The following is a 12,665-nucleotide window of genomic DNA, read 5'->3' as shown; positions in this document are numbered from 1 at the left end:
TTTCTGAAATTTTGAATACACTTGTCTGAAAACAAGAGCAAAAATGCTTTGTAATACTCTGTGATTATTTTATTCATTCATTTATTTTCCTTCAGTTTATTCATCAGGGGTCGCCACAGCGGAATGAACCGCCAACTTATCCAGCATGTTTTACCGGATGCCCTTCCAGCTGCAACCCAGTAGTGGGAAACACCCATACACTCTCACATTCACACACATACACTACGACCAATTTAGTTTATTCAATTCTCCTATACTGCATATCTTTGGACTGTGGGGGAAACCGGAGTACCTGGAAAAAACCCACACCAACACAGGAAGAACATGCAAACTCCACACAGAAACGCCAACTGACCCAGGCGGAACCAGCGACCTTCTTGTTGTGAGGAGACGGTGCTTTAATTTTAGAAACTACTGCTTAGCTGAAGACTTGTGACAGCAATGTAAAATTTTGAAATAACCAAATTGTACCAAAATTTTTTTCATTTTACCAGCATTGCCATAACAGCATAGTCCTGTCATAGCCAATAGCCTAGAGGTAAAATACATTGACATATAGCACTCAGGTGCTCACGGTGATGTGCAGCATGTGCGGTTCATCTATAGATAAGGTGAAAACTTTAAATCAAAAAGCTGTGCAATTAATCAAAAATCTGGTTTCGATTTTGGCTTCTAACAATTATGAAAAATCATTAATTGAGATCAACGATTATTGCATCATATAGCGCCCCTTTCCAGTTGTACACATTTTTTGCTCTGCAAAGCTCAGTTCCACGTGATAATGACTAAAAGCATGTACTGTAATGTAACTTTTGCAGCACGGGATGTGCATCATTCAGTGATGTACGTTCGAATCATTCATATTTTTTAAAAGCGCAAAAGAGCACATGCTGATGTGTGCGCGCGCGCCGTGCTTAGCCTCAGACAGGCTCGGAGACGAGCAGAGCACACACATCTAACGCCATCTTAACGTGAGCGCTTTAATGGTCAAATACATGCACATTTGTGTCAAAGCGCGGTGTTTAGTGATTATTTATATTAACCCTCATTTGTGTAATAAACAAACAAGTTGAGAATCAAAAGACATGTGAAAAAGAAACCATATCAGAGCCGCACAATTCTTAAAGTGACAGCGCACAATATTCCTTCCTGCTGCCGCCTGTATTTATTATTAAATCAAACAAAAAAGAAATAAATCCCTCACTGCTCTTGCAGCTGAAGTTTTTTTCTTACAGTAAAGATGCTTAAAGCACAGTTTAAATGCAACAGATTTAATAATTCACTTCTAATAACTGATTTCTTTTATCTTTGCTATGATGACAGTACGTAATATTTCACTAGATATTTTTCAAGATACTAGTATTCAGCTTAAAGTGACATTTAAAGGCTTAATTAGTTTAATTAGGCAAGTCATTGTATAACAGTAGTTTCTTCTGCAGACAATGAAAAATATATATTGCTTAAAGGGGCTAATAATATAGAGCTATTGAAACAGGTTTCAAAATATTTAAACTTGCTTTATTCTAGCCAAAATAAAAGAAATAAGACTTTCTTCAGAAGAAAAAATGTTACAGGAAATACTGTTAAAATAAATCCTCTGTTAAACAAAATTTGGGAAATATTTATATTAAAAAAAAATTCACAGAAGGGCGAATAATTTGGACTTCAAGATTATTCAAAACGACTATCAGTTGGTTACAAATTCGACCAAAATAATTGTGATTATGATTTTTCCCATAATCGAGCAGCCCTACTGCAAAGTGAATGAAACTAGTGTACTAGTGAGCGTAGCCTTTTTTCAACCATCTGTCATTTTTCTCTTTTGCCCAAAACCCGAAAAAGCCATTTCCGGCTAATAATTTGGTTCTCTATACACGGAATAGTCAGAATATAAGTTCAGTTACAAATGTATAAACAGTATAAATGTACTATTAAAGTATGTTTTTTTTTTTTTTTTTTAAGTACTATAAATTAAATATTCATGATATCATTATTGTTATGGTTCAATGAATTAAAGTACATGACATTAGATCATTTACATTTAATTCAACCATTAAAATGAAAGCCATTTAAAACATTTAATACAAGAGTAATACCAAAAATAGGGACTCACTACTTATTAACAAATTTTTTTTATTCATTCATTTTCTTTCGGCTTGGTCCCTTTATTAATCAGAGGTCGCCACAGCCGAATGAACCGCCAACTTATCCAGTATATGTTTTACACAGTGGATGCCAATACTGGGAAACGACTATACACTCTTGCATTTACACTCACACTTATAGACTACAGCCAATATAGCTTATTCAATTCTCCTATACCACATATCTTTGAAATTGTGGAGGAAACCGGAGCACCCGGGGGAAACCCACGCAAACTTGCAACATGCAAACTCCACACAGAAATACCAACTGACCAAGCTGGGGCTCAAACCAGCGACCTTCTTGCATGGAGGCAACAGCTCTACACATTGCACCACCGTGTCGCCTAACAAATTTATTATATCGACCAAAGCTGCCATAAACTAACAATACTGATGAATACCAAAACGTTTGTTTGTTTCTGTAATAGTTAATACACCATATGGGAAAGCTCTGGTCTGAATGGTGTTTAAAAAGATCTCAAAATTTGAATAATGTAACAAAAAATGTAGGGTGGATTTGACAATAATGATATTTTATTACCATTATATGTGACTGAATTTGTGTGGGAAATGTCATTAATCACATGGTTTACTACCATGTGATGTTGATGGAAAGCCTCATGGGCCCCCCATGAAAACGTTCTTATCATCACCCAGCAGAAAGCTGCTCCACCTAAACCTGTCTGTAAACACACAGGGCCTACAACTACACATGGGGTAAAAATAACCTCGCAGACAGTATGTACAGTTACCCGAGCCCCAAACACCTCACACGCCAAGGGGAACCAGAAAACACACAAACACACACACACACCAGACTGAGAGCCATGGAGGGTAAGACAAACTGTTGAAGGGAGTAGGTCACCTGCGAATAACTAGGCCACATTTAGATGTGGCAAATCCATCTGCTATCCTACACTACAGTGCTGTGCTGATGAGAAACACGGCCGATGGAAACTGCTCAAGACTTTACGCTTAGATGTCATGTGCTGATGAGGGCGAAAAGTGTGTGAACTTGTATGATTAGATGCAGGATGTCACAGGCTGGAGTTGAAAACTTAAAACTGTGATGCAATGAATGCAGTTCTCTCTATTATGGTCTACTCCTGGGTGCAATCTATTACTGAAGAATAAACAAGTATGTACATTATGTTTAATAGCTTAATTTTAAATAATAGCTATTAATCTCCATTCACTACTGCTTAACAAATTTATTAAATCACAAACAAGCTCATTGTACTACCACAGCTGCCATAATCTTACAGTATTAGTAATTACCATTTGATGCAATGCTTAATCCACCAGTATGTGTAAGCTCTTTAGTCACGCCAGTATTTCTCTTTTTTATTATTATTATTATTATTATTAAGGATTTTCAAATAGTACAAACCACCAAGACAAAGACAATCAGACAAACAAACCCCAAGCGTTGCCAATTAATTAAAATGTACAAATATATCAGTTTAACATAAATCAAAACAAAATAAGCCAGAACTCTTAACTCTCTTTATTTTACCCCCTTTTCAAGATTTAAGATAAGTCTTTTGTGTCTCCAGAATGTGTCTGTAAAGTTTCAGCTCAAAACACCCATCAGATTATTTATTGTAGCTTTCAGAATACTGGATTTTCTGCTCCGAACACAATGTAGCCATTTTCGTTGTCTGTGCCTTTAATGCTAGTTCTCCCTGCCCACATGCCTGTCAGAGTGTGCCTCAAACTCCGGCTGTGTGGGTCGGATAAACAGCACAGTGACAGACATGAAGGAAGCAGATCTCATGTAACGTTTGTGAGAAATACTACTTTCCCAAAGATTATTTGATGTCTTTGTTGTGAAGTTAATTCAAGCCTTTCTGCAACAATGAGTCACACACAATGCTTTTACAAAGTTCATGCACACAGCACATGTGTATAACTTTGCACCGTTATTGCACGGCAAATGTGACAGGATACACGTTAATATCCACTGCTGTATGGATATCCGTTAATGTACAACATAAACCTGATTTAACGTCCACAACCCGAGATTGAAGCACCTTCTTTTATAATTGTACTGAAACGAGGCTGTGATGATAAAGACTGTAAAATGCACTGTTTTAAAAACAATTAAACTTGTAAAACTCATTCTTGATCACATTTGATGATGATTGATAATCACAGAGAGCTGAACAGATCTTTTATTGCCAGTTGCTTTGCTCACGTCCTGTCTTGTTGATATGATTATATGCATTACTATGGAGATATGTGAATACACGGCTGTCTATCAAATCGGTGGGTCAGGAAACTGCACTCCTACATCACGTTGTGGTGGGCCTCAAAATGGGAGGTCCTATTTTAATGTCAGGACATTAAAAAAAAATTTTTAAAAAGAGAGACTTATTGCCTTTATATTACCCCAATATGACTGTGGACACACTACAGTACACACAGCTCTGTCCAAGCTGCTTCAAAAACATGATTTTCACCATAGGTGCCCTTTAAAAAAAAGTTTGTGTAGAACGGATTGGAGGAGTTCCCAAAGTATACTGAATTTGTCCTGGTTGTGGTGGAGGTCATAAGTCACAGCAGTATTTTCAATGCAAACATAGAATTATTGTTATTATTCATGAATTTTAGAATTCACCATTTTACAAGGCAAAAATAATACAAAGTAAAAGTGAAACATTGTATTATTTGTCAATTATATGCCCAACACAGTTATTTTCTTGCTGTCCAAGTTAATGGTTAAATGTTACATCTGATTAATCTCTGAGATATGTTAAATGTGTCAGCTCAAATGTGGGTATAAAAATTGATTTCATAATTTATAAATGATTTATTTCATTATTTGACTAATTAATTTATAGGTTTTTCTGTTTTCTGATTTTTTTTTGTTGTCCAAAAATAAGTGTTCAGCATTAAAACAACAGAAAAGGTGAACAAATAATGACTGAATTTTTATTTTTGTGTGAACGTGAACTATTCTTTTAATGTTAGAGGACTTTCTAAAATTCCACCATGCATAAGCAATAGTAATAGTGATGCTTGTTTCAGCATGAACTCCTAGTGTAAAACTAATTTCCTATTCTGAGAACAATAAAGAATTAATCTAATGAGTCTATAAACAGCATGCAATGACGACTATGCACTATAGATACTGCAACTGATCTATATTACATGTTAGAGTACATGAGTACTTTAATACTAGGAAGAAACAGTTGAGATCAGGAATGAATGGTAAATTCGATCAATTTCACCAATAATTATTTACAAGCATGTTGTTAACAGGCCTCATGATTGGCTTTGCCAGCAAAATGACCAGAAACAAAATCTATTTTAGCTGAGACCTGACAATGCATTTCAAAAAGGATTTTTTGACTTTTTGTTTATTGCCGTGTGGGAAATCCTATGCAGACAGAGCCTGTGACGTACAGTATATGTGGGATGACCTTGCAGGATGAAAGGATGCAGTAATCAGCATGCTGAGTTCAGCACTTTTCATTTGAAGCGTGTCATTAAGCTTCACCACCCACCTGGCTGCCTCCCCCAGTCCCACATCTCAATGATGGAGTGATGGAAAGATGAAGCTGCCGTTGCTGCTGCCTCCTCCTCTTCCTTCTTTTCCTTATCATTGGTGTCATCTTTCTTTTGGGTGCAATCAGCACAGTCCTCTGCAAAATTTTTAAAAACGCAATGTAGTGAAACAGAACATCAAGAAAAGAAGCACTACATGAGTGTAATCCATGAGGAGACCAGGTTTTTTACCTGGATGGGCAGACTCTTCTCTGTCGAAGACGATCTCTTCATCCTTCACCATCTCGTTCCACATCTCACTCAGTCCTTCATGAGAGAAGGCGCGCTGTAAAACAAAGGAGATTATTATAGCTGTATCATTTTACCAGTTAATTCATTTAAATATTGGTAACGAAGACAAAAGTTAACTAGAATATATAAATATACTGTTAAAATGTTATTTCACAATTTCAGTAAATAATAAAAGTTGCCAACTAATTGTCATTTTTAACCAGTTTATTGTTCAATTTTATTACCCTTTTGCTATGCTGGTGACTGTTTTTGCCCAGATGACTTCCTTTACAAAGACATTTTTTTGATGGCAAAGCTATGGCACCATATAATCGTGCATTTTTGATTGTTGGTGATTTTCTCTGTTGGGAAGAGGTAACATTTGTAATGACATTTGACTTTTATTTGGAGTTCTATGGAGTGTAACAAAAATTATAGTGTGCGTGCAGAAATACCCTTACTTTGTTTACTACTTTCTGAGAGCCGAGCTGCTTATTTTGATTTTCTCAGACGTAAATTGCAAAAAGGTCTCTCTCTCTCTCCCTCACACACACCATATTCCAACACTCCAAAACTAAGCTTTTTTGCACTGCAACTGTTGATCAACAGTAAAAAATTGTGCCTCTTCTCAGGGGAAAAGCACCAACAACCAAAAACACATAGTTATGTAGTGCCATGGCTTTGCAATTAAAAAAAAAGTTTTATAATGGAAGTCAATGGTGCAAAAACAGCCACTAACAAAATGAAAGGGTGGGGCGACACAGTACCATAGTGGGTAGCACTGTCGCCTCACAGCAAGAAGGTCACTGGTTCGAGCCCCAGCTGGGTCAGTTGGCATTTCTGTGTTTGCATGTTCTCCCAGTGTTCGCAAAGGTTTTCCTCTGGGTGCTCCAGTTTCCCCCACAAGTCCAAAGACATGCGCTATGGTGGAATTGGGTAAGCTAAATTGTCTGTAGTGTATGGGTGTATGTCCTGTTCCTCTGGGTTGGGGGTTTAGCGTTGGGATAACCTCGTAATAAATTAGATCTCACGAAACACCAACATGGTGCGGCTAAATATCCACTTCGACATAAACTAAGTTAGTAACTTAATAAAAGGGTATCAAATTTGTCCAGAGTGTATTCTTGAGTTTTCTTGTTTTTGTTCTCAAAGCATTTTCCCAAAAAACGTGTCTAAATAATATTTGTCACCATAAACTATTCCATTTGCTGAAACACAGAGAAATGTGTGGCCAAATTAAGACTCAAAATCACCTCAGAGTGGATGAAAACATCCCCAACAGCATTAAGGGTTAAAGGGAATTTCTCAACCTGCGCTGAGGCTAATAACAGTACCTTGAGCAACACACCAGACAAATGTCAGAGACCCAAACATACAGACACTCATAAACAACAATTTGGGGTGTTGATTTCATAACTCAGTACTTCACTACTACCAGGAATTGCTGCTAAATTTGCGTGTTTTGAAATAGAATCTGTTACGGTGTTACAATTATGAACAAGTATTCACAGCGCGTTCATTTTATAGATGTCAATAATAACACCGTATCAACAAAACAAATGTCATATCAACAATATAAGAGAAATGTCTGCTTTTTAACAAAGAAACGTCACAGTTTCAGTGGACAAACTATTGAGCCATTCAACAACATTATGTAAAATACACATTATAATGGAAAACCATATTCATTACAGACCTGGACAGACCAGAGAGAAGCCAAAGTGCAGCATGTAATCATTAACCTAGCGTTAATATTACTACTATCATAATTTGAGGACATGTACTACGGTCATTTCAAAGTAATTATTTTTTTTAAATGATGATGATATTTAAAATATTTTTTTAAAAATCACATCATGATGTAAGATCAAACCTATAATGAACAACATTTTGACCATTAGCTAAAGTTAGCGAAGATGAATAAAGGATGTAATAAATGTGCCGTTCATTGTTTCTTCATGTCAGTATCTTCATAAACTAATGAAATCTTATTGTAAATGTTGCCCAATTTTATTCTGAATCTAATTTTCAAGTAGCTCTGTTAATAACATTTGCGAAGCTGGAAAGAACAAATCGATTGAAGTCACTAAACCACATGATAAGCAATCAAGCTAACTTTCTAAACTGACAAGCTAACACATTTTAATTTCAAGCTTTTCATAACTTGTCTCCCAAATTAAATAGCACATTTTGTTTCTCACAATGAAAAAAAATAGACCCAAACAGCTTCTGGCAGCCCCAAAATAAACAGGCCGCATAAGAAGTCTACTTATGAACAACAACAGGAGGTCAAAAAATAAGCATAAAGAGAAATCTGTTTGCTTTAAGAGCTCTGACAGCGAGGCACATTGACTGAAATGCTGTTACCCTACTGCTGAGGGAACACAATATAAGCTTTTCAACAGCTGATGACCTCAAGCGATACTTTTAATATGCTACAGACTAGAAGAAATTATCTGTCTACTGCCATTCAGCATCTGTACTCACCAAGAGACACGATATAAAACACTTTCAGTATCAACAAACAAGTCCTGCTCGGGCTGAGGCTTAGAAACCACATTGCTCATCTTACTAAACACAGTAGAAGTGTTAATGTTGACCAACAGTGCACCCAAGTAGCTTTCGAATGAGGACTTCTATAAATGCCTGAGCCCCTAAAAAATATCAACACTCTATATTTAGCATCAAGACTGGAATATCCTAGAGGATTATATTTGTGTCGATGACAAAATCCTTTTCTCAAATTTACCTGCAAGTCGATCTTCAGCCATTTGTCATGGAAGCGCAGCTGGGCATTCAGGGAAAAAGATGGAGAAGGCATCCTTCCCTCGGCTCTCCTGGCTGCAGACGCAGCCTTCCCTAAAGATGCAAATTCACAAACAAGTTAACACCATGAAGCTTTGGCCTGCAAGACAAATCACGTCATGCTATCTATATCTCATTAAATCAACTATCCTCCCCCCAAGTTAACATTGATTCTTTTCATATGGATTTCCCCAAAGGCTCAGTTGTACAGTGTGAAGTTGATGATGCAATCTGTAGAGTTATCAATTCATTCTGCATTTGTTTAACACTTGTTTTTAGGAAACATATTCAACACTAGGCATGGGATGACAACTGGTTTCAAGGTTTACCACGGTTTGGAAAAGTCAAGGTTTTAAAACCGCTAAAATTTTCTGTTATACCATTCCTATGTTACAAGTAAGTTTTTTCAAATACGTTGTAAAAAATCTGTGCATTAGAATTAGGAACTAATAATATAGCAAAAATCACTGATTTATTTCAATTATTTAGCCTGACATCTTTACTGTTCCAAAATATTAAAAACGTTTCCTAAAATGAAATATATTGTGTATGGGCATCGGGGTTACTCTGACAATTAAAAAAAAAACTTATTTTAGAGCAGTTATCACAATACCCTGATGTTTTTTTCCCAAGGTTATCATACCATCAGAAACGTATACTGACCCACGCCAATTCAACACAATCTAACAAAGTTTATAGAAATATTTAAATAGAGCAAGAAATTTGAAAGAATTCACGTCAGAGGACTTTGTGAATTTTTAGGATTGTCTTTTACATGAATGGAATAGCGACTTTCATTTATTGATAATCTTCACCTCCAGTGAGTTGTTAAATACTAAGATTGAATCCTTGAGTCGATGAGCAGAACTCTAAAAATCACTTGGACCTTTATTTTCAGCAAAGTAAATAAAACAATTTTCGGAATATAAACTCACAAGAAATTTAGGGCCATTTCAGTCATTTTTAAGACGTGCACTTCTACACTCAAAAAAAAGTGTTTTCTTGTTCAAACTACTTATTTAAAATAAGTTGAAACAACAATTCATACATTTTTGGGGGGACAACGTAATTGTTTTATATTCAGTCTACTTACATTTGTTTAAAAAAAACGATTAAATGAACTTAATTTCTGTAATATAAAGAATTTGATAGAGGTAAAGTTGGTTTTATATTCACACATTAGTTCAGTGACAACATGGGACACACTTCCTATATTGTTTACCACGTCACTTTGAATATTCGGTCTGTAATAACCTGCAAGTGTGACTTGAAAACAACATTAACACAGTTTATTTGACTGTGAACAATGTTGTACTTTGATAGTCATTGGCTGCTAATTTGATTTCGCTATTTAGAGTTTGCAAATAATACTTGTCTGAAATTATATTATTAAGGGGAAAGTCTGAATGTGTGAATATAAAACCAACTTTATCTCTATAAGAATTTGTGCAGAACCCAGCATTTTTTATAGAGTAATACCCTTTCCTTTTCAATACAAAAAAATCCTTCCACATTTTTCCTTTTGTCTTCCATACCACCATAAGACTTTGGAATAATATAAGAATCAATAAGTTATTGCCATATATTTATTTTTGGATGAGCTGCCTCTTTAACTTTAAAGCCTAATGAACCTTGAAATGATCAAATGTGTCTTCCACCCTTTATCACACAACATAAAACCAGATAAAATGTGCAATGTTAAGCATACAAGCTGCAAAAAACTAGCAAATACCAATAAAAAGGAGTAACGTTGTAACATGACTATGGAACCGTCTTAAAGCATACCTGCTGGAACAGGAGAGCATCTCTAAAAAAATAATTTATTAAAACAACCTGGGTGTTGGCTTGGTCACATTCTCCTATCCTAACAACCCGGGTCTGTGATGCCAGTAAACATTTACTGTAAAACATATGCTTTTTATTAATCAACAGATGTTGCTATAATGCTGCAGGTTGCTATCTGTGATCGGTGTTGTTGATGGAACTCAGGCTGTCAGCCGTTAGCAGCTAAAAGACAGGACGTTCGCCAAAGCTGACAGCGCTCTGACCCGCTAATCTTGAACACACAACAGCATTTAAACACCGCGGTCTAGTCTGCTTTTTCTGTCCTAGAAGTCATTACGGAAACAACGCATCTTTTACCTGTTCGGTTGTCTTATTGAATCCTTGCTTATTCGGTCCTACCACCAGCTTTACTGCACTTCAATGTCGGCCATGTCGTGTGTTGATTGACACCCTCGGCAGCCAAACAAATGTGGAAGAATTGGATGACGTTCATCAAGCGGAGGGCGGGACGCCGCGAAAGCCAATCACAGATAGGGATGGACACACATGGAGCACGACGTTCGTTCACTTGTATAGAGAATTTAGCAAATGATGTAAATTTCGTCTTGCCGCATAAACTATGAATATTTTCCCCCTTAGACTTAGCTATATTTGAGTTAACATTTTCTATACAAAGACAAACATTTATATAAATGTTTATGGTAAACAACATATTGTGTTTTTCCATAGTTTTAATCCCCTTTTTGATTCCACGAGGTAATTTTAGATGCTTTTAACCTTTTATTTAAAGTGGTGGAAAGAGTATACTGAAAAATCATAATGGTACATAAAAGTACCATTACTTGCCCAAAAATGTAGTGCAAGTAGTAAAAGTATCTGTTGTAAACATTACTAAAAGTATCCGTAAAAGTAGCCTTTTTAAAAGTACTCAAGAGTAGTGAGTCGTGAGTATCACACTGAAAGTTGATGCGTTTACATGCAGTTTGTGCAGGGATGTGTAAACGTAACATTCTGTAGTGCATTTAGTGATCTTCCTATATTCGTTCCTATATTCCTTCCTTCCATTGTTTGTTCTGTCCTTCCCTCATTCATTCATTCGTTCATTCATTTGTTCCTTCCTTCGTTCCTCTTTTCATTCGTTCCTTTATTCTTTTGTTCTTTCCTTCATTTAGTTCTTTGTTCTCTTATTAATTTGCTGATTCCTTCCTTCATTAGTTTGTTCAGTCTGTCCTTGAATCTTTCCATCATTCATTTGGTCCTTCCTTCCTTTGTTTGGTTATACCTTCCATTCCTTGTTCAGCCCTTCCTTCATTCGGCCCTTCCTTCCATTCTTCATTCCTCTCTTCATTCGTTCACTCATTCATTCGTTCCTTCCTTTATTTGGTTCTTTGTTCATTTATTCATTCCTTCCACGTTCCTTAGTTTGTTCATTCTTTCCTTGAATCTCTCCTTCATTCATTTGGTTCTTCCTCTCTTCATTAGTTCAGTCCTTTCTTCCTTCGTTTGGTCCTTCCTTCTATTCCTTGTTTGGCTTTTCCTTCATCCGGCCCTTCCTTCCATTCTTTATTCATTCAGTTTAGTGATTGTTTAAGGCTGTTTGGTGATTTCAGTCTTCATTCAGATGACATCCTTCATTTTTTCATCAGTGACATCCAGCCTATAAACAGTCTCTGGGTCATCACGTGTCAAGATTTTGGACATCTTGAATATTTTTAATGCTTTCAAAAGGTTTGCTGCATTTATAAAGCACCCATGATGTTATGAGGTTGTTCAGTATGATGCGATTTACTTTCTTTGTGTGATTTTATTGAACAGGAATCGTAGAACTGATTTTTCTACTTTAGCCAATCAACATAGACAAGAAAGAAATGTGACTGCAGGTTGAAGGAAAGTAGTGGTATAAAAGTACCAATACACCACTAATATGTACTCAAGGGATAGTAAAAGTACACAATTTTAAAACTACTTAGCAAATACGGCTCCTGAGCAACACTACTCAATTACAGTAATTTGGAGTATTTGTAATTTGTTACTTTACACCAAGCCAAAAAGAAAATGAATGAATGAATGAACAATTAATTAATTTAATCAAATATTCTTATCCAAAATGCTTTTGTTCTGATCACAATGACATCACAAAACATCACAATG

At 36.0% G+C, this 12,665-nt stretch overlaps 1 protein-coding gene across 1 annotated transcript in view; it reads right to left on the bottom strand.

Annotated features, from left to right (window-relative positions):
- herc2 (HECT and RLD domain containing E3 ubiquitin protein ligase 2) overlaps nucleotides 1-8,779 on the bottom strand; it is a 104,571-nt gene extending 95,792 nt beyond the window's left edge. The window contains exons 1-3 of the mRNA XM_056460167.1: nucleotides 8,674-8,779; nucleotides 5,886-5,979; nucleotides 5,654-5,791 (exon numbers count right to left, since the gene is read on the bottom strand). Of these exons, the coding sequence (XP_056316142.1) occupies nucleotides 5,654-5,791; nucleotides 5,886-5,979; nucleotides 8,674-8,745 (304 nt within the window). The 5' untranslated portion in view covers nucleotides 8,746-8,779. The remainder of the gene's footprint in view (nucleotides 1-5,653; nucleotides 5,792-5,885; nucleotides 5,980-8,673) is intronic.
- Nucleotides 8,780-12,665: the final 3,886 nt, after the last annotated feature.

Source organism: Danio aesculapii, chromosome 6, assembly GCF_903798145.1.
Source record: "Danio aesculapii chromosome 6, fDanAes4.1, whole genome shotgun sequence".
In the NCBI taxonomy this organism is placed as follows: domain Eukaryota; kingdom Metazoa; phylum Chordata; class Actinopteri; order Cypriniformes; family Danionidae; genus Danio; species Danio aesculapii.
This window is presented reverse-complemented; position numbering and strand designations above follow the sequence as displayed.